This window comes from Mytilus trossulus, chromosome 6, assembly GCF_036588685.1.
Source record: "Mytilus trossulus isolate FHL-02 chromosome 6, PNRI_Mtr1.1.1.hap1, whole genome shotgun sequence".
NCBI lineage: Eukaryota > Metazoa > Mollusca > Bivalvia > Mytilida > Mytilidae > Mytilus > Mytilus trossulus.
The window spans coordinates 8,689,826-8,716,905 of NC_086378.1; the positions used below are offsets into that span (position 1 = coordinate 8,689,826).

Here is a 27,080-nt window from a genome sequence, read left to right on the forward strand (position 1 = left end):
GAAGATTTTATAAAGTTATCAAATATGATGAACAAATTGTGAAAAATTGTCATTAAAGGACAATAACCCCTTAAGGGGTCAATTGAAAATTTTAGTCATATTAACTTATTTGTAGATCTTACTGTGCTGATCATTTTTGGTGTTTACAGTTTATCTTTATCTATAATAATATTCAAGATAATGACCAAAAACTGCAAAATTTCCTTAAAATTACCAATTAAGTGGCAGCAACCCAACAATGGTTTGTTTGATTCATCTGAAAATTTCAGGGCTGATAGATCTTGACCTAATGAACATTTTTACCCCGTCAGATTTGCTCTAAATGCTATCGTTTTTTGAGATATAAGCCAAAAACTGCATTTGACCCCTATGTTCTATTTTAAGTAACAGCGGCCATGTTTTTTGACGGGTCAAAAATCGAAGCACACACTTTGTGCAGGATAATCTAAGGAACAATCATGCTAAGTTTCATTCAAGTTATTCAGTAGTTTCAGAGGAGAAGATGTTTGAAAAATTGTTAACGACGACAGACGACGACGACGGAGGCCAGGTGAGCTAATAATATTCAAGAAAATAACCAAAAATGGCAAAATTTTCTTCTTAAAATAACATTTTCAGGGGCAGCAACCTAACAACAGGTTGTCCGATTCATCCAAATATTTCTAAACGGATAGATATTGACCTCATTTACAATTTAAACCCATGTCAGATTTACTCTAAATGCTTTGGTTTCAGAGATATAAGCCAAAATCTACATTTTCTATTTTTAGCCATGACCACGGTACCATCTTGGTAGTTTGACTGGGTCACCAGACATGTTTATTAAACCAGATACCCCAATGATGATTGTGGCCAAGTCTGGTTAAGTTTGGCTCAGTAGATTCAGAGGAGAAGATTTTTGTAAAAGTTAACAACGACAGACTACGACAATGGACGTCAAGTGATGAGAAAAGCTCACTTGGCTGTTTCTGCCAGTTGAGCCAAAAAATAGGTCACAGGATCTGTTTTCTTGCTACATGATAAGTAAGTTGCAATATGAATATGTAATTAATTCAAAATGCATTCTATTGTTAAAGTTATCGAGTTATTTACCCTTAAATCTGAGTTAATTTGTAAAACAGCCATACATATAATAAACCACAGTTTCAATTTTAACACCAAAAGTCTTACACATGAATTAAATCAAATTTGTGTATTTCCTTAATGATATAGACTGATTGTTATCTGCTTTTTTCAAAATCAAAATTGAGGAAGACACAACAGCTACCTTACTTTATGGTTTTTCTTCCCATAAATTAAAATTTCTTATTGCAGATTTTTCCTCACTTTTTTGTACATACATGTAAATAACTCTTGCTGTTTTTAAGTTTTTTTTACAGTTTTAATGTCTTAAAACATCCTTAATCTTCTTGCTAGTCCCTAATGATCTGCTGATTTCAGCAAGAAAAGATAAAGCAGAGGGCGTGGCCATGTTCTTACAAACAGATTCGAATTGTTCAACGTACTCTTGAAAATATCCGGTCTGTCCTTGATGCTCATAACAATGGTACAGATCTGTGAAAATAAGGAATAAAGTTGATGACATCCTTGTCATAAAAGCTTGCATAAGATAATCGATATTTTTCTCCTTTGGCTTTTTTCCATAAGTTGGATTCTGTAAAACTTCCGCCATTATGGCATCCTGGTCATTCAAAACTTTCGACATCATTTTGATTATTCCCCTTAAATAATGTCCAGCCAGACCATATTCTCCCTCCTGCATTAAATATTTGCACATTGTTAAAATAAATCCAGAACCTTTAATTTGCTTGCATTCAAATTCCTGTCTGTGAAACTGTAACATCATATTAGGAACAGAAACATCATCAAGGTCACCTGGAGGACAATCATCCATGAGATCGACAATTTTCTTGAAAGGATTGGTGCGTGTAAATAATTTCAAAGTATTTTCCTTCTTGAAGAGATCGACAAAGAAACATAGCCACCAAACCTGAAAATTTTTCATCCCAGCAGTGGTTTCCTGAATGAACATTTCTAATGACATATTTTCATAGGGATTGAAAACGTCATCACTGCATCGTGGAAGGTCTTGCAACATTCTATATCCAGTGGTCACTGCATTAACTGCTTGGCGGAATTTTTGATGAGCAAGAGAGGTAACAGTTATTTGAGCATATGCAGGTATGAATGTATTAAGAACTGAATCAGTAATATTGCTTACATCTAAGAGATGATTTAAATCTTCAATAATTTGGTCAGTAACATATGTTGTCATTAGACCATGACTCTCTGCCATCAGAATAACAGACATGATGGGAAATTCACGGACAACGTTTACTTTTTCGATCAACTGATAAAGAATAGTACCACTTAAATGAGAAATAATGTTGTTTTCTGGAATAAAGTAGTGGGGTATTTTCCTTTCCTTCAAACTTGACAGTAGGGTTTCTGTCATGTAAAGCATGCATGCAGACGGACAAGTCTCCCATTGCTGGCAAGGTATTACTTCTAATGTGTACAGGAAGATGGTTTTGAGAACAAAGGTAGACAACTCCTTTCTTCGACCTGTATGAAAATCTATTAAAAGTTTGAACACATGAAAGCAGTATCTCTGTTCCTTTGATATGTTATCTTTCAGAAGAAATGTTTCAGGGAATGAGAAGTCAAACATCCATTCAATATCAGGGTTTCTGCTCAATGGATGGTATTTTGGCGTCAGAAGACATGGAACTTTCAGGGTCTCCTCTAGCAAAGAGGTACTTGGCCAACCACTCGGCCTTTTCCTCAAAATCCACTCACTTGCTTCTTTTGGCCATTTAGGACATTTGCCACAATAAAAAATCATGCACGCCTCTTTCTGAAAAATGAGATACGGGTCTTTGTTGCGTAATTTTCTTATGTTTTTCAATGTTCCATTTGCATTCAGTCCAGTATAAAAGGATGTATTTAATAAAAAGTATTTTCCATTTATTTCTGTGTAGAATGGCGGTAGCTGTATTTTTTCTGATTTTACATGGGTAAATCCAGGACTAGTTTTTTCAGAATCTATGATGACAACATCACTCCCTAGTTCATATCGGTCATCTTTAAAGACTAAAACTGGTTTTCCAATTTGTTTGAATAGATTTGGATAATTTGATGCTTTTACAGCATTAAAGCTTTCATTTCCCATTCCACGATTATTCTCAATACTAGAGGTATATATATTAACAGAAAGTCCTTCTTCCACACTACCAGCTATTTCCCATTCCTTTTGCCATGAAAGTGGTATTATGTGACTTCGGCCACCACCATATCTATATGTTGTGTATATGTTATTTTTTGGTAGCACATTCTCTATTACAAAATTCATATGAAAAATTGGAGCATGACAGTATGCATCAATGTGCTGAGAACTGCAATCTGGAAAAGACAGAAACATTATCTGAAATAACCAGATTTTTATTTTTAAAACAGTCATATAACTGTGATAGTGAGCTCATAAAAGAATACTTAGTGCCGTGCAATATTATTATATTGAACAAAGTAAATTTTATTATCTCCCCTTCAGTGTGATGGACCAAATATAATCCTTTTAAATGTATATCATCAGTTTGTGTTCTACAACTGTGTTAAAAGTATTGGATCAGAACTTATTAACTGTGAAGAACATTGCTGATATAAACCTTTGATATTAGTTTCATAAAATTCTGGCAAGAATTGAACATATGAGAGCACTAACAAATGTAATTTTCCATATGATCAATATTTCCAAGGAAAGTTTGTGTTCTACAACTGTGTTAAAAGTATTGGATCAGAACTTATTAACTGTGAAGAACATTGCTGATATAAACCTTTGATATTAGTTTCATAAAATTCTGGCAAGAATTGAACATATGAGAGCACTAACAAATGTAATTTTCCATATGATCAATATTTCCAAGGTCATAACTCTTTTAAATATACTTGATCAGCACTGATTGTTGATCTTGTCCTGGTCCAAGCCATTGCTGATATAAACCTATGATACAAGTTTTGTAAACATCTGGCAAGAATTGTACACATAAGAGTGTGCATACGGCAATTCTCCATATAATTGATATTTCCAAGCGGCAAAACTCTTTTAAAAATTATTGATCCACTCTGATTTTCTAACTCGTGAAAGACGTTACTAATATAAAGCTATGTTTTAAGTTTTATAAAATTTTGGCAAGAACTGTACACATGAGAGTGCTGACATTGAAATTTTCCACAAAACAATGCTTCCAAGGGGAATAACTGATAAAATAATTGATCTGCATTGATTTTCAAGCATTATGATATAAACCTATAATATAAGATTCACAAATATTGCAAATGTTAAACAAGTGCTAACGACACACTTTTCCTTACACTTAGTGTTTCCAAGAGGCATTACTTTTTTTTTAAATAATTGTTCAGCTAAAAGTTTTAATCTTGTTCAAGACATTGCTGATATAAACCTATGATATAAATTTCATAAACATCTGGCAAGAATTGTACATGTAAGAGCATAAACAAGACCAGATGGACAGACAGAAGGACAACATAATTGTCTATGTCCTCCTCACCACATGGCACAGGAGACAAACATAACATACTTATTAGTTTACTTGGTCTGCATGGCGATGTCAACTCTTCTTCTGACGACAATTCTTCCAAAGAAGTACTCTGTTCTTCTAAATCAGTACTATAGAAGTGACGATGTTCCAATAATTGCTTTCTTCTTGCTCCTGTTAGTAATTAGAAATGGTTACAAAATGGTCTTAGTAATAGTATACATACTGATTCGAATAAGTGTTTGTCAAGTTTTAAACTAGAGGCTCCAAGGAGCCTGTTTAGCTCACCTGATATTTTTGTGTACAATTGATGCATGAAATAATGCAGCCATTATACTTTGGCTTCAGTTTCAGAGATAAAAATCAAAAACTTCATTTTTCCCCTATGTTAAATTTTTAGCCATGTCTGCCATGTTGGTTGGCAGGCAGGGTCATCAGACATTTTAAACTATTTTTAATGCTGATTGTGGCCAAGTCTAGTAAAAATTGTCTCAGCTTGTAGCTTTTTGTAATTATATTATCTCAAATTTTAATCTTGTCATTTATCTATTACAAGAAAGTCTTTCAAAATTTCCAAGATGATATATATTTTTGGCCATACCTCTATACCACTTTTCATGCCAGCCTTTTGGTCTTAAGCTGTAGTAATGTTGATCATTGACATGTCCCAAACATATTTTTTTGATCTTCTCGTCTTTGTCTGCACTTTGGGGTGTTATGGTTGTCTGATTATGTAAATCACCGATTGTAGTTATGATAGAAATCTCTCTATTTACAACTTCTGCTAACCCTCTAAAACAGTAAATGAAAAATAAATCTTTTGCGAATCCTCATAATAATCTTGTTTTTCAAGTGCCAACTCCTAAATGACAAAAAAAAACTTTGTGAGGTCTCATAATAAACTTTTATTTTCTAGTGCCAACTTGTAAATGAAAAATTAAATATTTGAGAAGTTTCATATTAAATTAACCTTTTTTCAAGTGCAGAGAGGGAAATTTAAGCAATTTATAAGATATAAAAGAACAGCAATTTTTTTTAACAAGCTGTCAGTTACTGCAACTACTCTCTGATCTATAATTTTTTGTTGAGGGTTGTATAAATATCCTGCAATTTTGGGTCTGTGTTTTTGTAAAATGTTTTTTTTTCCTGCTTTGTATCAATCTGATGACTTAAGAACCTTCAACTGATTTTTATTGTGTTTTCTTATATTGTATTGTTACACTACTGTCCCAGCAGTTATAGGGAGGGTTTGGCACCAACAAACTAGATTAACTCAGCTTCATTCTGAATGTGCCTGTTCCAAGGGGGCATAAAAGTAAAGGAATCTGTTCAATTAAGGGGAGGTAATTTAGCTGGATATTAATTCAAATTTAAAACTGTTTTCTGATTCCCCTTATAGTCAACTACATTACTATTATCATAAGTATAATCTAATCTCAACATTATTAACTAATTTTTATCTTCCAATTTCATATTCCTAAACAAACACTTCAACTTTACTGACCTATTAAAGGATCAGAACTATTAATTTACCATAACTAAATTCTCTACAAACTAGTTCACCATCCCTAGAGATCCTCTAAAGTTTACCTTATTATAATCTGGTCATCCCATTCACCATCCCTAGAGATCCTCTAAATTTTACCTTATTATAATCTGTTCACCCCATTCACCATCCCTATATAGAGATAAGTATAATCTGATCACCCCATTCACCATCCCTAGAGATCCTCTAAAGTTTACCTAATTATAATCTAATCGCCCCATTCACCATCCCTGGAGATCCTCTTAAGTTTACCTTAGTATAATCTGATCGCCCCATTCACCATCCCTAGAGATCCTCTAAAGTTAACCTTAGTATAATCTGATTGCCCCATTCACCATTCCTAGAGATCCTCTAAAGTTTACCTTAGTATAATTTGATCTCCCCATTCACCATCCCTAGAGATCCTCTAAAATTTACCTAAGTATAATTTGGTCACCCCATTCGCCATACCTAGAGATCCTCTATAGTTTACCTAAGTATAATTTGGTCACCCCATTCGCCATACCTAGAGATCCTCTAAAGTTTACCTAAGTATAATCTGGTCACCCCATTCACCATCCCTAGAGATCCTCTAAAGTTTACCTAAGTATAATCTGATCACCCCATTCACCGTCCCTAGAGATCCTCTAAAGTTTACCTTAGTATAATCTGATTGCCCCATTCACCATTCCTAGAGATCCTCTAAAGTTTACCTTAGTATAATCTGATCGCCCCATTCACCATCCCTAGAGATCCTCTAAAGTTTACCTTAGTATAATCTGATTGCCCCATTCACCATTCCTAGAGATCCTCTAAAGTTTACCTTAGTATAATTTGATCTCCCCATTCACCATCCCTAGAGATCCTCTAAAATTTACCTAAGTATAATTTGGTCACCCCATTCGCCATACCTAGAGATCCTCTAAAGTTTACCTAAGTATAATTTGGTCACCCCATTCACCGTCCCTAGATATCCTCTAAAGTTTACCTAAGTATAATTTGGTCACCCCATGCACCATCCCTAGAGATCCTCTAAAGTTTACTTAAGTATAATCTGGTCACCCCATTCACCATTCCTAGAGATCCTCTATAGTTTACCTAAGTATAATCTGGTCTCCCCATTCACCATACCTAGAGATCCTCTAAAGTTTACCTAAGTATAATCTGGTCTCCCCATTCACCATCCCTAGAGATCCTCTAAAGTTAACCTCAGTTTAATCTGATCTCCCAATTCACCATCCCTAGAGATCCTCTGAAGTTTACCTTAGTATAATCTGGTCTCCCCATTCACCATCCCTAGAGATCCTCTAAAGTTTACCTCAGTATGATTTGGTCACCCCATTCACCGTCCCTAAAGATCCTCTGAAGTTTACCTTAGTATAATCTGATCACCCCATTCACCATCCCTAGAGGTCCTCTAAAGTTTACCGAAGTATAATCTGATCACCCCATTCACCATCCCTAGAGATCCTCTAAAGTTAACCTTAGTATAATCTGATTGCCCTATTCACCATCCCTAGAGATCCTCTAAAGTTTACCTTAGTATAATCTGATCACCCCATTCACCATCCCTAGAGATCCTCTAAAGTTTACCTAAGTATAATCTGATGGCCCTATTCACCATCCCTAGAGATCCTCTAAAGTTTACCTTAGTATAATCTGGTATCCCCATTCACCATCCCTAGAGATCCTCTAAAGTTTACCTTAGTATAATCTGATCTCCCCATTCACCATCCCTAGAGATCCTCTAAAGTTTACCTTAGTATAATCTTGTAACCCCATTCACCATCCCTAGAGATCCTCTAAAGTTTACCTTAGTATAATCTAATCTACCCATTCACCATCACTAGAGATACTCTTAAGTTTATCTTAGTATAATCTGATCTCCTCATTCACCATTCGTAGAGATCCTTTAAAGTTTATCTTAGTATAATCTGATCACCCCATTCACCATCCCTAGAGATCCTCTAAAGTTTACCTTAGTATAATCTGGTAACCATTCACCATCCCTAGAGATCCTCTAAAGTTTACCTTAGTATAATCTAATCCCCCCATTCACCATCCGTAGAGATCCTCTAAAGTTTACCTAAGTATAATCTAATCCCCCCATTCACCATCCGTAGAGATCCTCTAAAGTTTACCTAAGTATAATCTGATTACCCAATTCACCGTCCCTAGAGGTCCTCTAAAGTTTACCTAAGTATAATCTGATCACCCCATTCACCGTCCCTAGAGGTCCTCTAAAGTTTACCTAAGTATAATCTGATCACCCCATTCATTGTCCCTAGAGGTCCTCTAAAGTTTACCTAAGTATAATTTACCTAAGTATAATCTGATCACCCCATTCACCGTTCCTAGAGGTCCTCTAAAGTTTACCTAAGTATAATCTAATCGCCCAATTCACCATTCCTAGAGATCCTCTTAAGTTTACCGTAGTATAATCTGATCGCCCCATTCACCATCCCTAAAGGTCCTCTAAAGTTTATCTAAGTATAATCTGATCACCCCATTCACCATCCCTAGAGGTCCTCTAAAGTTTACCTAAGTATAATCTGATCACCCCATTGACCATCTTTAGAGATCCTCTAAAGTTAACCTTAGTATAATCTGATTGCCCCATTCACCATTCCTAGAGATCCTCCAAAGTTTACCTTAGTATAATTTGATCTCCCCATTCACCATCCCTAGAGATCCTCTAAAGTTTACCTAAGTATAATCTGGTAACCCCATTCACCATTCCTAGAGATCCTCTTTAGTTTACCTGAGTATAATATGATCGCCCCATTCACCGTCCCTAGAGATCCTCTTTAGTTTACCTGAGTATAATATGATCGCCCCATTCACCATCCCTAGAGATCCTCTAAAGTGAACCTTAGTATAATCTGATTGCCCCATTCATTATTCCTAGAGATCCTCTAAAGTTTACCTTAGTATAATTTGATCTCCCCATTCACCATCCCTAGAGATCCTCTAAAGTTTACCTAAGTATAATCTGGTAACCCCATTCACCATACCTAGAGATCCTCTATAGTTTAACTAAGTATAATCTGGTCACCCCAGTCACCATTCCTAGAGATCCTCTATAGTTTACCTAAGTATAATTTGATCTCCCCATTCACCATCCCTAGAGATCCTCTAAAGTTTACCTAAGTATAATCTGGTTACCCCATTCACCATACCTAGAGATCCTCTAAAGTTTACCTAAGTATAATCTGGTCACCCCATTCACCATTCCTAGAGATCTTCTATAGTTTACCTAAGTATAATCTGATCGCCCCATTTACCATACCTAGAGATCCTCTTAAGTTTACCTAAGTATAATTTGGTAACCCCATTTACCGTCCCTAGATATCCTCTAAAGTTTACCTAAGTATAATTTGGTCACCCAATGCACCATCCTTAGAAATCCTCTTAAGTTTACCTAAGTATAATCTGATCTCCCAATTCACCATCCCTAGAGATCCTCTGAAGTTTACCTTAGTATAATCTGATCTCCCAATTCACCATCCCTAGAGATCCTCTGAAGTTTACCTTAGTATAATTTGATCTCTCCATTCACCATCCCTAGAGATCCTCTAAAGTTTACCTAAGTATAATCTGGTCACCCCATTCACCATACCTAGAGATCCTCTAAAGTTTACCTAAGTATAATTTGGTCACCCCATTCACCGTCCCTAGATATCCTCTAAAGTTTACCTTAGTATAATCTGATCACCCCATGCACCATCCCTAGAGATCCTCTAAAGTTTACCTAAGTATAATCTGGTCACCCCATTCACCATTCCTAGAGATCCTTTATAGTTTACCTAAGTATAATCTGATCGCCCCATTCACCATACCTAGAGAACCTCTAAAGTTTACCTAAGTATAATCTGGTCTCCCCTTTCACCATACCTAGAGATCCTCTAAAGTTTACCTAAGTATAATCTGGTCTCCCCATTCACCATCCCTAGAGATCCTCTAAAGTTTACCTCAGTATAATCTGATCTCCCAATTCACCATCCCTAGAGATCCTCTGAAGTTTACCTTAGTATAATCTGGTCTCCCCATTCACCATCCCTAGAGATCCTTTAAAGTTTACCTTAGTATAATCTGATCACCCCATTCACCATCCCTAGAGATTCTCTAAAGTTAACCTTAGTATAATCTGGTAACCCCATTCACCATCCCTAGAGATCCTCTAAAGTTTACCTTAGTATAATCTAATCCCCCCATTCACCATCCGTAGAGATCCTCTAAAGTTAACCTAAGTTTACCTTAGTATAATCTAATCCCCCCATTCACCATCCGTAGAGATCCTCTAAAGTTAACCTAAGTTTACCTTAGTATAATCTAATCCCCCCATTCACCATCCGTAGAGATCCTCTAAAGTTAACCTAAGTATAATCTGATCACCCAATTCACCGTCCCTAGAGGTCCTCTAAAGTTTACCTAAGTATAATCTGATCACCCCATTCACCGTCCCTAGAGGTCCTCTAAAGTTTACCTAAGTATAATCTGATCACCCCATTCACCATCCCTAGAGATCCTCTAAAGTTTACCTTAGTATAATCTGATTGCCCTATTCACCATCCCTAGAGATCCTCTAAAGTTTACCTAAGTATAATCTGATCACCCAATTCACCGTCCCTAAAGGTCCTCTAAAGTTTACCTAAGTATAATCTGATCACCCCATTCACCGTCCCTAGAGGTCCTCTAAAGTTTACCTAAGTATAATCTGATCACCCAATTCACCGTCCCTAGAGGTCCTCTAAAGTTTACCTAAGTATAATCTGATCACCCAATTCACCGTCCCTAGAGGTCCTCTAAAGTTTACCTAAGTATAATCTGATCACCCAATTCACCGTCCCTAGAGGTCCTCTAAAGTTAACCTTAGTATAATCTAATCCCCCCATTCACCATCCGTAGAGATCCTCTAAAGTTAACCTTAGTATAATCTGATCACCCCATTCACCGTCCCTAGAGGTCCTCTAAAGTTTACCTAAGTATAATCTGATCACCCCATTCACCATCCCTAGAGATCCTCTAAAGTTTACCTAAGTATAATCTGGTCACCCCATTCACCGTCCCTAGATATCCTCTAAAGTTTACCTAAGTATAATTTGGTCACCCCATGCACCATCCCTAGAGATCCTCTAAAGTTTACCTAAGTATAATCTGGTCACCCAATTCACCATTCCTAGTGATCCTTTATAGTTTACCTAAGTATAATCTGATCGCCCCATTCACCATACCTAGAGATCATCTAAAGTTTACCTAAGTATAATCTGGTCTCCCCATTCACCATACCTAGAGATCCTCTAAAGTTTACCTCAGTATGATTTGGTCACCCCATTCACCGTCCCTAAAGATCCTCTGAAGTTTACCTTAGTATAATCTGATCACCCCATTCACCATCCCTAGAGGTCCTCTAAAGTTTACCGAAGTATAATCTGATCACCCCATTCACCATCCCTAGAGATCCTCTAAAGTTTACCTTAGTATAATCTGATTGCCCTATTCACCATCCCTAGAGATCCTCTAAAGTTTACCTTAGTATAATCTGATCACCCCATTCACCGTCCCTAGAGATCCTCTAAAGTTTACCTTAGTATAATCTGATCACCCCATTCACCATCCCTAGAGATCCTCTAAAGTTTACCTTAGTATAATCTGATTGCCCTATTCACCATCCCTAGAGATCCTCTAAAGTTTACCTTAGTATAATCTGGTAACCCCATTCACCATCCCTAGAGATCCTCTAAAGTTTACCGTAGTATAATCTGATCTCCCCATTCACCATCCCTAGAGATCCTCTAAAGTTTACCTTAGTATAATCTGGTAACCCCATTCACCATCCCTAGAGATCCTCTAAAGATTACCTTAGTATAATCTGGTCTCCCCATTCACCATCCCTAGAAATCCTCTAAAGTTTACCTCAGTATGATTTGGTCACCCCATTCACCGTCCCTAGATATCCTCTAAAGTTTACCTTAGTATAATCTGGTCTCTCCATTCACCATCCCTAGAGATCCTCTAAAGTTTACCTCAGTATAATCTGATCTCCCAATTCACCATCCCTAGAGATCCTCTGAAGTTTACCTTAGTATAATCTGGTCTCCCCATTCACCATCCCTAGAGATCCTCTTTAAATACTCCTCCCAGGATTCATCATCAGCAACAAAGAAATCTTCCAAATGAGTACCGTCATCCTGGAGAGGATTATTCTTCAGATAATCTACTGCCATTTGTCTGATACGATGACATGTTAGAGTTAGCTCCCCTTGCATTCTCAGCTGGTCAATGATAGCTCTGAACATACAATTTCCATCAGGGACGACATCATGCATTTCTAACCCCTCGGTTAACCCCAACTCATATAGCATATGCTGATTCTTTGTAAACTGGTTACATTTACAACATACTGAAAGAATAATACTTCAATAATTAACAGAGAGGCAAGTGTAACCTGTAAAAGAGAACAAAAACTGTATCAACTAATCCAAGAAAATAATTATCAACAAATACACAAAAGTTCCCCATTCCAAGTAAAATTGGTAACAACAAAAATAAAGGAATCTACCATAGCTTATTTATTATAATATTGTTCCAAATCATTTTTTGTTGATGCATGTGCTCTTGGTCCTAAAAGCCAATAAATATTGTCCTTTTTTCATTTAATTTGGTGGAAATTAAAATATTTGCTTATTTCGGTGACAAAAAAAATATATTTTCAAACAATAATAGATAGATTGATTGCGGATGTTTAACTTCAAGTGGAAAACAAATAGAAACATGTGAGTGGAATGCAATACAATTTGAACTCAGCTTAAGACAAACATGCAGAGACACATGCTTGGCATAGAAGCAGCAAATACTAATTTTCAAGTTCTATATTAGATTAAATCTAACTAGAGATCAAAACATGACCTACAGAAATCACGATTAACCTTATCTTTTCTCTGCCATTTTTGCTTTCTGTGCAGTATAGGATTGCTGATTGTTGAAGACATTACTGTCCTACAGTTGCTCACTTCTACATGAGTTGGTCTCTGGGGAATAGCTGTCTAATTTGCAATCATACTACATCTAGTTCTTATACTATGAGACCAGTGAGTTGATTCTATCAAGACTATTTTAATAAATTTGTTTTAACTTTAATACAAAATGAGAATGGCTATTACAGCCTATTTCATTGAGTGTGTAGCCAAAGGTAATATCTTTGGTTAACTTGCTTGTTAGCTGAACCCTGACCTAATAATGACTTCACGGTTCAGCTAACAAGCTAGCTTACCAAAGATATTACCTTTTGCTACACACTCAATGAAATCAGCTGTAATTCCATTCAGGAAATTTTATTGGAGCTCTATGGGACATGTATTCATTAAGATATATCCAACATGCTAGTATTCAAAGTAGAAGATACCTTTAGGAGTATATTTCTGTTATTTTCACAATGATAAAATCCCACAAAATTGTGTGAATATATTATGTACACTACAGCATCAAGATGAACATAGCGTTTTATCAGAAAATAGCAAAACATTAATAAATACTATTCAGGAACTGCTGCAGAAATTTATTGATTGTATTGATTTATTACATGTTTCGGTGTCTAGGGACTGTCATCAGGATAAAACAATACATAAAATCATGTTTATAAATACTATTTTGAAGCAATGCTGACAGTTTCACATAAGACAATTATCACTAGGACTAACATAGAGTAAAAGCTGATTTTGCATTCTGACCCATTCAAACAAATCAAATGAAAAGTACATGCTTAATATTTTATTAAGTAGTAGTTACTCTTCTGCCAAATATTTTAATGAAGAGTAAAATATAAAGCAAAATTGCTTTCAGCTTAGTAAAAGCATGAACAAGAATAATCAGCCATTTTGTCAATGAACAAATTGGTTTACTTACAACAATTGGGCCCTGTAAAAAAAAGTGTTTATCAAAACAAGATATAAAACTAATAATAATGGTATATAAAACACCTAATACCCATTATATATTGTTCATGGTAATATATGGTTGTTTCAAACTAACCTTTGTTGTCAGGCAGCTCTGGATAAGATAAGTATCTGCGACTACTTTGCTTATAAATTTATATAAAATCATCATTAGTATTCAAAGAACAGTGCAATATATAAAGTCTAAATGTTTATTTTCTAACTTAAAATGTTGAAAAAAAACAGAATAGTACACAGATGCCCCACTTGCACTATCATTTTTATGTTCAATGGACCATGCAATTGGGGTCAAAACTCTTATTTGGTTTCTAAATTAGAAAGATCATATCATAAGGAACATGTGTACTAAGTTTCAAGTTGATTGGACCTGAACTTCATCAAAAACTACCTTAACCAAAACATTAACCTGAAGTGGGACAAATGGAAGTATAGACAAATGGAAGAATGCAAAGACAAACGGTACGACACACAGACAAACGGACGGACACACAGACCGAAAAACATAATGCCCCTAGGTTGGGCATACAAATTTTTTACTTAATTTGTTTTTTATTTGAGAATAAACCGCATCGCTATTTAGAAATCTGTGCCACTTGAACTCTTGATGTCATACAACAATCACTTAATCTTCTATTATGACATCACAATTCTGGCCTTTGTTAATCTTATATGATTTTTTATTTTATTTCATTTATATGTTTTGGAGTTGAGTATGATGGCCATTCTCACTGAACTAGTATACATTTTTGTTTAGGGGCAAGTTGAAGCACACCTCAAGGTGAGGTATTTTCTCGCTATGTTGAAGACCCTTTGGTGGCCTTTGGTTGTTTTCTGTTTTTAGGTCAGTTGTTAGTCTCTTTTACACATTCCCCATTTTCATTCTCAGTTTTATTGTATCAATGTAGGTTATTTATTCAATATCTTTGAATGGAACTTTGGTGTGTAACTTGAGTTCTTTCAAAACCACATTAGTACAACATATCATACTAAAATTTCAATAAGTTTCCGATGTCCAAATGCCAATGTGGATGCAAACATTCTCGTACAAGTTTTTACAAAAATTGTATCAGCCATGTAAAAAGACTCTTAGTACTTATTTTACCATTGTGATGATGAGCTACTGCAGGACAATAATGCATGTGTTCTTCCAGTAATGTCTCCGGGTCTGAACTTGCTGTAGGTGGTGAAGCGTGTCCTTCCAGTAATGTCTCAGGGTCTGTACTTGCTGTAGGTGGTGAATTAATACTTTCTTCAACACTAGAGGCACCACTTTCCTCTGGTTTATCATGACTTAATAAATCAGGAAATTCCTCAAGCTTCGAATCACACTCTAAAACAAAAGATTATGATTCATTATAATTATTGTAACAGATAATTATACATCACAGTTCACTTCAAGAGAGTTGAGAAATTTAAAATATTCCTAAATGATAATAGGAAAGTTTAGAGCATTATTTTCGGAAACAGAGGGATTTGTTGATTTGGTGTTTTTTTGGCTGTTGAAAATTTTATTTTGATTAAAAATAGATGAAAGCTTTATATCATATAAAAAAATCAAGGGTAACTGGGGAATAGAAATATGGTCACTTGATCTTCTCCCGACAGGCAGTAAAATGCTTGCAGAAGTGAGGCTTCCATTTGGCTGTGCAGGATGTATTTAGGTCGCAGTCACGTGCCATGCTCTTTGCACGTTAAGAACCCTTGCAACAACTCTTTTAGGGCCTGTAGGTGGCCTGTTGCAAGGCAAAATTGCTGTCCCTATCCGATATTCCCTCCTTTTCCAGTGGCAGTCCAAATTTCCCTGACCATCATCCCAAATGGCCTCTATTATAACAAGACCTACCAATTGTATTTATTGTGAACTGGTTCTCGACCTGAATATGCATGAAACATTTGCCACTGGACATTAAGCAACCAATAATCAATCAATCAATCATACAAAATAACTAGAGGCTCTAAAGAGCCTGTGTCGCTCACCTTGGTCTATGTTAATATTAAACATTGTACACAGATGGATTCATGACAAAATTGTGTTTTGGTGATGGTGATGTGTTTGTAGATCTTACTTTACTAATCATTTTTGCTGCTCACAATTATCTCTATCTATAACAGTAGTTTTTGTGGAAAATGTAAGTGAAAATCTACAAATTTTGTGAAAATTGTTAAAAATTGACTATGAAGGGCAATAACTCCTTAGGGGGTCAATTGACTATTTTGGTCATGTTGACTTATTTTTAGTTCTTACTTTGCTGTACATTATTGCTGTTTACAGTTTATCTCTATCTATAATAATATTCAAGATAATAACAAAAAAACACCAAAATTTCCTCAAAATTACCAATTCAGGGGCAGGAACCTAACAAACAATGATCCAATTCACCTGAAAATTCCAGGGCAGATAGATCTTGACCTGATCAACAATTTTACTTCCTGTCAGATTTGCTCTTAATGCTTTGGTTTTTGAGTTATAAGCCAAAAACTACATTTTACTCCCATGTTCTATTTTTAGCCATGGCGGCCATCTTGGTTGGTTGGCCAAGTTACCGCTCACATTTTTAAAAACTAGATACCCCAAAGATGAGTGTGGCCAAGTTTCAAATAATTTGGCCCAGTAGTTTCAGAGGAGAAGATATTTCTAAAAGATAACTAAGATTTACGAAAAATTGTTAAAATTGACTATAAAGGGCAATAACTCCGAAAGCGGTCAACTGACCATTTTGGTCAGGTTGACTTATTTGTAGATCTTACTTTGCTGAACATTATTGCTGTTTATAGTTTATCTCTATCTATAATAATATTCAAGATAATAACCAAAAACAGCAAAATTTCCTTAAAATTACCAATTCAGGGGCAGTAACCTAACAACGGAATGTTGGATTCATCTGAAAGTTTCAGGGCAGATAGATCTTAACCTGATTAACAATTTTACCTTGTCAGATTTGCTCTTCATGCTTTGGTTTTTGAGTTATAAGCCAAAAACTGCAATTTAACCCTAGCCATGGCGGCCATCTTGGTTGGTTGGCTGGGTCATTGAACACAATTTTTAAACTAGATACCCCAATGATGATTGTGGCCAAGTTTGGTTAAATTTGGCAACATAGTTTCACAGAAGAAGATTTTTGTAAAAGTGAACGCAGGACGACCACGGACGATGCCAGACGCCGGAAGCCAAGTGATGAAAACGCTCACTTGGCCCTTTGGGCCAGGTGAGCTAAAAAGGAATTAATTTTTGTTTCATAACTAAACTGTTTTCATTTAACTACCTGGACCAACTATATCATCCAGTGGAGTATCAAAGTCATCTATTTCATGGCTGTTCACGGAGTTACTCTGCTGGATCTTGTAGAGAGGGGTATCATCCACAATGCCTAAAGAGTCTAATTGGTCAATTTTCAAACCCTGAGAACTGTTTTTTCCTAATTTTCGCAGGCCAGATCCAGAAGATTGTAAATCCTCTGCAGACTTTTTTGAGGCTGCGCCTTCAGTTCGTAAATCACTAGTGAAAGACTGACTAAATACTGGGTTACTATCTTTTCCTAGACTTGACTTGTTCTTTCCACTGGTTGGAAATGACTGACTGAAATCTGGCTTCTTCTGTTTAGAATTTTCTGATAGACTATGAAGACTACTATCAATCGAAGCGCTCAATTTATTTTCATCTGGAATGACTGAATCATGGACATCATTAGATTTACCAGTGTTCAAATGATCTTCCTTATCAATCACTGACTTCTCACATGTATTCAAAGACACGTCATTTTCAGTTTTCTCCTTATCATCATTAGAAATTGAAAATTGTAGTCTTCTTTCAATCTTTCTCGGTGGTTTTGGAGGTGGTCTTAAAGATTTTTGTGATGATTCAAAGTCTGTGCTTTTCTTTGTATTTTCATTTTTATTCTCTTCTAATGATTTCACTTTCCTGTCAAACAAACCAGGAAAAGCTTCATTTAAAATTCTCATTGTAGCAGATGACCCGAAATCTTCACTCCTCTCTTTATAAGGGTCATCATCAGTCTTATCTGATAATGGAAATGGTCGTTTATCATCACCTTCACCTGGAAACCACATTAATGAAAGTAAAGAAAATGGAAATGTTCTATCTGTTGCTTTATATGATTTCATCAATTCAAAGTCATTGAACATTCTTTTTTCAGGAGGGTCTTCATCTTTATGCCTTTTTCTTATCTCGAAAGGACAGTTTTCACTACCACAGAAACAAGGTATTTGTCTCCCTTCTTTGTCATCACAATTATTTTCAAACACCTCTTGCACCTGTAGACAGTTCTTTGTTGTCCTTGACTGATGTTTTCCATCGTCTCTGATATTATCCTGATCTGTCACATCATTATCTTCTGTGATTTGATGTTGATGACCCCTATTTTCCTCGTTACGTGGTTTCCAAACATCAGACAGGAAATTTGAAGAATTCTCAATCTTTTTCTGGAATATGTCTTTCAATGGCACACTGTTTCTTGGTAACTTTGATGATAAATCTACAAAAATATATTTTCTAGAAATTAATTCCCATCAACATCAATCAAAGGTACAATTATGTTACCATGGTGATTTCATTATCAAAATAAATTATCTCTTCATTAAAGGAATTTCCATTACATTACTCGGAACCAATGAGGAAAAAGTAACAAATTTTGCTTAGTTTTGATGTTGACCAAGGATAAAAGGGGGATTCTAACAACATATCCCCATTCAAATGCATTGATCATGAAAAAAGGGGGGTTCCAAACCCTCAGCACCCTGCTGCTGGATCCATCTATGTCAGTCATGACAAACTCTAACTTTTAAATTCTTTGTTAAAAATAAACAGTAGTTTTCAATCAGATATAATAATGAATTGTACAATATTAATTTATAGAATAAGAACAGGGAAATATTAAGTGAAATACCTATTAGTTATAATCAGATGTACATTTATCAGGACATATCATATTTGTCTTGTTCTATATTTGTCTTATGTGACCTGGGGGTCATGGCTAACAATTTAACAGTTGTAAATGCAGTAAAACTTATGACCTTTTTGTCCCACATTTGAATGATCACATGTGTATATAACTATAAATTTTCCGACTTAAAGATCTCAGAAAAAAATCATCCTATATTTAGATCTGAGCTCTGGATTTTAAATGGTTTTTTTTCTTCAAATTTTAACATGGTTGTAAATTATGAAATGTAAACCTTTACACAATGTGTAAATTAATGGGCTTCATTTAAATTTACCTTGATTCTTTTTCTCTCCCATATCACAGCATTAGTATTTGACTCTTTAATTCAAAACAATCTGCAATGCAATAAAGATATTTATAATCATAAGGAGGACATATTTAGAAATCTTTTTTCATGTTTAGTTTGAACTGCAATGCAGGACCATCAGTGCCAACTCTTCAACGCTAAGTATAAACACCCAAACATGTTTAACCCCGCCACATTATTTATGTATGTGCCTGTCCCAAGTCAGGAGCCTGTAAATTCAGTGGTTGTCGTTTGTTTATGTGTTACATATTTGTTTTTCGTTCATTTCTTTACATAAATAAGGCCATTAGTTTTTTCGTTTGTCTTATCGGGGCCTTTTATAGCTGACTATGCAGTATGGGCTTTGCTCATTGTTGAAGGACGTACACTAACCTATAGTTGTAAATGTCTGTGTCATTTTGGTCTTTTGTGGATAGTTGTCTCATTGGCAATCATACCATATCTTCTTTTTTATAACATGGTAAGAACTGTTGGATAATTGCCATGTTACAATACAGTGTGCATGTATAATCAAAAGGTCATAGCTTCCTGTCAATTTAAGAACATCAACTCAAAATCTGAAATACATATGGTCTCAATTTATCAATTTTTTTGTTTATTGTAACTTCTCATGATCACTTGAACAAGTAGTGGAATTTTTATACATTATTAGGTCTATTTAATTTAAGTTTGGATGAAACATGTCTTATGATTGGCTTACAGTGTTTTGTCTATCAGCTCATTGACATAATTTTGTCATGTGACCGTGACGTCATGAAATATTTTGCATGATTTACTCCAGTTTAAAATGTAATTTTGAATTAAATTATAGGGAATGACTGTAATATTATTTTTCTTCTGTCTATTCGAAAAAACATCAAAAATGTGGTGCACCCTTATTGTTTATGTTATTTCTTCATAGACAGAAAAAATGTTAGTCATTCCTTAAACAAAAAAGTTCTAACAATTAAACCTTCAGATTGGCTTCAACTTATTTTTGTTTTACATCAGCAATAAACTATACAAATGTTTTAATATTTTTTTTATCATATTAAATTGACAGGTCAAATGTTTGCCTTACACAGGGCAAGTTAGGTATGTCATTGTATGACTTTCAATAAAGAGCAAAACTTATAGTCTAGTCAAACTAAGTTTAAACCTCAAACTAATTGCAACAGAAAATGTTTTAGTTCTTATCAATAGCATTAAGCTGCAAATATACACAGGCCGTACTTTAACCTATAATGGTTTACTTTTTAAATTGTTATTTGGATGGAGAGTTGTCTTATTGGCACTCACACCACATCTTCCTATATCTACAGAATGAAGTCCCATAATATAAAACTCAAAATCAGCATTTTTAATTTCTTATAGAAATTTACTTTAGAAAGGAAGATAACTCTGTAAAAATGAGTCTCGTTTGATTTTCTTAAAATTCATGTAAAATATGATACTTTGACAGGTTATAAGTTCGTTTTTGACTATATTATTTAATCTCCTGCTCATGAAATGTATGAAACCGAAGTGTTCTGGGTATTTTAAATTTCTTTTGGCACATTTTTCATTAAAGGAATTGCAAATTTATGGCTTTGTGACCACTTTGAAAAAATAATGTGAATATTTGGTATTGTTTATATCTGTAAATTTTATTTGTTCATCATCTACCTTGTTAAAAGAAACTTTAAATCACTAAAAGAAGAATATATGCTTTAGTTTTATTCAATTTGAGATTCTTTACCTTGACATGCTGAAAAATCTAATATATGGTCAACTAATGAAATATTTCTGCATTTTTTGCAGAGTTATCTCCCATAGCAATGCAAATCTCCATAGGAATTTTAAAACCATGATTTTTGAGTTTTCCTCAAGTTAGATTTTATGGGACTTTTTTCTGTGTATATTTTGGATATACTGATAAAGTTTAAAACTAATAAATGTCTTTTGCAATAACTTCGAGGTTAGGGTTTGACTAGATTGACTGGACTATTATATCTATTTATAGGAGCTCAATATTAAATTCATAAAGTTTTTGTTTTGCTTTGAATATTGTCTTCATAAGTATAAATAATTTTTTTAAAGTAGTTATATAAGACAGTAACCATTTTCCTCTTTTTATCTGAAAGACCCTGTTAAGAACTTATATTTTGCTTTGAACAAAAGCATACGTTTTTTAGTCTATTTCTGAGGTTTAACACTAGGGGCTGATCCAGCCATTTTAAAAAAGGGGTTTCCAACCCAGGATAGAGGGGGAGTTCCAGCTATATGTCCCCATTCAAATGCGTTGAACGACCAAAAACGGGGGGTTCCAATCCCTGGAACCACCCCCACCCCCTGGATCCGCCAATGAACACTTACTGTGGATTCATCTGTTTTCATGAAAATATATTTTCATAGATATATGATTTGGTAGTTATGGCTTAGTTTAACAATTTAAGCATTACGATAACTTGTTGAACATTAAAATTCATGGTTTACTTATCCCCAATAAATACATGAAAATTGATATAATGTCATGTCAAATAAAATCCACAGTATGTTAATGTGAATATTAAGGTCTCATGCTTTTTTTATGTGTAAATTGAAATTTGTACCTAAGCAAATTGGAATAGTGTTAATTAGTTTTATCTCAAACTAGACTTACCACACTTTAAAGACCCAGTCATATTACATTTGTATTTTTTTGTAATTCAAAGCAAAGTCAAAAGTAACTTCATTTGATAAATGAATCGAAATCATTTTAGTTGAAATATTAATTGAAATTACCATAAAAATTGGAATAGTGTTAAATTTTAAATCTTACACCAGATTTTCAACATTCTTTTAATTTAGTCAAAATAATAAAATTAATCAACATCTATAATATTGTGAAACACTGTAGATTGCACTACATTGTAAATATGCAAATATGCCAGCTGCAGGACAACTCCGGGTGCGGGAATTTCTCGCTACATTGAAGACCTGTTGGTGACCTTCTGCTGTTGTTTTTTTATTTGGTCGGGTTGTTGTCTCTTTGACACATTCCCCATTTCCATTCTCAATTTTAAATATACTTGCTTTTTAAAAATCTTCATAAATATCCAAAATTTTAAAACAGTTTCATCTCAGAGCAATGTCATCATTTATCAAGGAAAATGAAAGAAACCAGTTATATCGTAACTACATGTATATCTTTGTATGTAAATGCTTCCTGCTGGAAATTTTACATCACTTTAATTTAGTTCACAATCAATAAATGAAAATAGTTATCCTTCCTGCATTAAGTACATTTTACCACATATATCTTAGCTTACCATGAAGAGTTACAATCCTGTTCCCTCCTCTAAAGGAAAAGAGCAGACCAAAGAAAGGGGGGGGGGGGTAACACTTGGCTAGTGAAAAAAATTTACAAAAAATATACTGAATATCACTGATCCTAAATCATGAAATCTATCTTTTGCATTTACAACAACATCTTCATGTTGGTGTAAAATAGATAAGTGTGTCCTTTATATTTACAAATTAATGTCCACACATTTTTTTGTTTGCTCTTCAAGTTAAATAATTTCTTAGTCATAAGTGATAACCATGCAAGTTAAGTGATTTTACATAAATCTACTGTACAGTCAAATATATATCAATTACTTTCAATATTTAATGAGTTATGTGTGATATAAGAGTTTGAACATAAAACTATGGAGGAGTTCAACTAGGTTTCTTACCACGTAAATCTTTCTCACACTAAACAGCCCATTTTTTTTTATATCTATTAACCATGGAATAATCAAATGTACAAAAAGAACATAGATAGAATAAATACAAGAAAAATTCTTACTAAAGGTAAAAATAAAAAACACTAGTACAAGTCTGTGATAATTTTGTGCAATGTTTTGAAAGTTTTCTTCAATGAAAGATAATGTATAATTCAGAAAAAAGAGTTTGTATTTGAATTTCCCTCTAAATGAAAATTTAGGAAAACTAGTGCTTAGTATTATATCAATGTAGGGTAAAAGCATAAAAAACTGGAAGAAAATCTAAGTCCATTTAAAAGTAAAATATAGAAAAAATGGAGTTATCTTTTTACAAAATTTACTTCTGGATACTATCTTATGATCATAAATAAGCTTCTGTCCAAGTTTGGTACAAACCCAGGATAGTTAAAGAAAGTTATTAAAATTTTTAAAACTTTAACCACAGAGTGAATGTAATGTTTCCCCGCAGAAAAACTAAGTCAATTTAAAAGTAAAATATGGAAAAAATGGATTTATTTTTTTACAAAATTTACTTCTGGACTATCATATGATCATAAACAAGCTTCTGTCCAAGTTTGGTAGAAATCCAGTATAGTTTAAGAAAGTTATTAAAATTTCAAAAACTTTAACCACAGAGTGAATATTTGTGGACGCCGCTGCCGACACCAACAACGACGGAAAGTAGAATCACTTAGTCTCGCTTTTTGGACTAAGGAAGAAGGCTAGACAAAAACAGACCAAAACACAAAAACTTAACTATAACCATTGAACCATAAAAATGAGGTCAAGGTCAGATGACACCTGCCAGTCCTTCCATACACTGAATATACTAGACTTATTTTTTTTAGTATCTGACTAATCTGAGATATGGACTTGACCACCAAAACTTACCTTGTTCACTGTTCCATGAAATGAGGTTGAGGTCAAGTGAAATATGTCTGAAGGGCATGAGGACCTTGCAAGGAAAACGGGAAAAAGTCAAATGTATTGCTTGTTTTTGTTGTTTTAAAAATATGGGCTAAAATCCAAGATGAAAATAGAAATGAACTCATATTTCCCTTTCTTATAACATATGGTATTCCAAAATTCACCCTACCCTCTGTGAACATAGATTAATTCCGTTCATGGTTTATCTTCTTTTTAATATCATATGGTATTCCAAAATTCACCCTACCCTTTGTGAACATAGATTTATTCTATATAACGAACAGTCTTTTCATATCTTAAACCTTTAATAATGGAGTGTTATGTTTTATTAACAGAAAGAAATGTTATATTCTATAAAATTGTGGATGAACTTCCAATTTAAAAAATTTAGACGACAATGTCAGACCTTCTTGAAGAACTATTACCAGCTATGACCTAATGTCCTTCATGAAGTACTATTAGGAGCTGTAAATTATACAGTATACGGTCTCGATCCTATAGTCGGTCTAGAATGATGTATTACATATAGCAAAACATATTTACCCCATGTTTAAAAAATTCCGACATGTATTATTTGAAAGCAGTTTTTTAATTTTTTAAAATTTTTAATTTTGAAAAGACATTGATTGAATGTGATTTTGTTGTGTATACCAGAATCTGTGTATCATTATCATGTGTCATATCTGCCGACTCTCCCGTTTTGAGCAGTAGACTAGCGCTCAAATAGCGAAAAATCGGAAAATCTCCACCTTGTCAGTACCCTCCTGAGCGGGAGTATGAAATCTCCTGCTTTTGTATATTCTGACCTTGAATGACAAGTCAACATTAATTACTTTTTTGTGTCACTGATGAGGGTTGTTGTTACCTGTAAATCACAGACAATGTGAAAGTAAATGGCTTCACTTAACAGCTTGGGTGTCAATCATAGTTCTAATCAACAATCATAAACGATTTTTGCTTTAAGCTTTGAAATTTCGGGTTACTTCCCCTGAGTAATTCCTTCTTAATATATTAGTTTAGATATCAAGGTTCGCATGATTTCATACTGGGCAAAACTGATTTTTAGCAAACCCAGTAAATTATCAGCAATTGCATACAAATTAATGTTTAGTTTATATCATGGAAATAATGTTAAACTTTATTGGATGAAATGTATAGAATTTATCCTTAATGAAACTGGTTTATCTTATGGTTATCTCAAACTTGTGTAAATGAAATTTGGTTAAAGACTGTTGTAAGAACATCTCTCCAAGATCAATTTAAACAAACATGGTACTTAGATATTCAAACGAGCTCAAAAACATTAAATTATCGCCTTTTTAAAGAACTTTTCGGATTCGAAAAGTATTTAGACATTTTGGAACCCCGTGATATTTATACTTTGTGTCAATTTAGACTCATTAACCACAGATTACCTATAGAAAGTGGAAGATGGAAAAAAAAAATCAGAGAGATAAAAGAATATGCAAACTGTGTGACTTAAAAGATCTTGGAGATGAATTCCACTATGTAATGAAGTGTAAATTTATGGCTATAGAAAGACAAAAGTATATCGCTAAAAAGTATATTGATTATCCAAATATAATTAAATTTAAGGAAATAATGAATATGAAAAAACAATCATATTTAAAAAAGCTATGTACATTTATAAGGCATATTAATTCATGTGTGTGTTCTCCTGGCTAAACTCAACTTATACATGTATTTGTAAATAGTGTACATATTATGTTTTCTCTAATTTATAACTGTGTTATTTATTACATGTAACTTCTGTATACCATTGTATTTACGAAGGTTTGTCAGAATAAAGATATATATATATTGAATTGATAAAACAACATAAACTAAATACAAATTCAACAATGAATCATAAAAGGATAGCAATTAAATGATTTTTAATGCCTTAAGACAACAAAAAAAAATATATATTTTGTAAATCACTTAAAAGATTTATACTTCTATACAATGTTTGAATTGAAATTTAGAGCTATGTTTTGAAAGAAAAAATAAAGGACTGTGTGAGGTCTGAAAAGCCAGTCAAGTTCTTTAAAAACTTCCAGTTAGTTACATAAAAATTGAATGCATGTATTAAATTGTACAGCTCTATGATGTTGGTGTGTTAATGGAAAGGGAAAAGGAAAAAAACTAACAACACACCTTGTCAAGGATATAACCATGTGTAAAGAAATAAATAAGATCTATTAACTCTCATATGTGTATTGTAGAAGAATAAATAAACATGTCATATATTTCGCATGAAAAAGGTCGTTCGCACAAAATCTCCCTCTCAGCTTAGAGGGAGATCTCCCTCTTTGAACGTTTCAGATGTTGGCAGGTATTACTGTATGTTATGTTGGGTTTTTTTTTTCATTGTGTTTTCATCTCAAAATATATAATGTTTTTTATTGTGTAAATAATTACTTGTTTTCTTTTTGTATGCGAAATTTTCATATGAATGCATGGAGGAAATAGAGATTCGTGATTCATTGAATCATTCATTCATGCATGCAATTTATCATTTACCTTTCAGTTCAACTGAAAAGAACGTTTATAACATCTATGTACATGAACATATGTTCACACTAATTAATCAGACACTGTCATCACATAGTTTGTCCAAAAATCTATCATTTACAAAACTAAATGAAAAGTCTCTGCCAGTCGAATCGAAAGTGAAAGTGAAAAACCCCGCGAGAAAGTACTTATATCTACATCTTTTAAACGCTTGAATTGGTCAGCAAACTTTAAGCTTCTTAAAAAAGCGTCTCTGTCTGAATTTGGAAGTACTCGGGCCGCTCTCTAAAAACTTGTCTTGTATAGGGTTTTGACATTATATATTTAAAACATAGACATACATATATATATATTTACTGTGTATGTTTAAAAAGCTAAATCTCAAAAATACCGAACCCCGTGGAAAATTCAGTCAAAACGGAAAGTCCCTACATCAAATCTGAGACTACTATAACACATAGTAGTCTCAGATCAAATGGTAAAATCAAAATCTCAAACACATTAAACGAATGGATAACAACTGAGAAGTATGTCTCTGCTAAAGGTTATTAATTAATCACAGTAGTTATATGCCAGTTTAAATATTATTTTTTTGACAGTACCAAGATTGGCGGGTCCCTGAGGTGGA

General features: G+C 34.0%; 1 protein-coding gene across 1 annotated transcript; it reads right to left on the bottom strand.

Moving 5' to 3' along the window:
- Positions 1 to 603: 603 nt before the first annotated feature.
- LOC134720718 (uncharacterized) lies at positions 604 to 26,593 on the bottom strand. The gene is made up of 9 exons (XM_063583177.1): positions 26,462 to 26,593; positions 19,272 to 19,332; positions 17,300 to 18,529; positions 15,139 to 15,366; positions 13,987 to 13,998; positions 12,163 to 12,484; positions 5,158 to 5,348; positions 4,599 to 4,730; positions 604 to 3,402 (listed from the first exon to the last, which is right to left on the bottom strand). Exons 2-9 carry the CDS (start codon positions 19,291 to 19,293, stop codon positions 1,382 to 1,384), a joined length of 4,158 nt encoding a protein of 1,385 aa, XP_063439247.1. The 5' UTR covers positions 19,294 to 19,332; positions 26,462 to 26,593; the 3' UTR covers positions 604 to 1,381.
- Between the last annotated feature and the right edge of the window lie 487 nt (positions 26,594 to 27,080).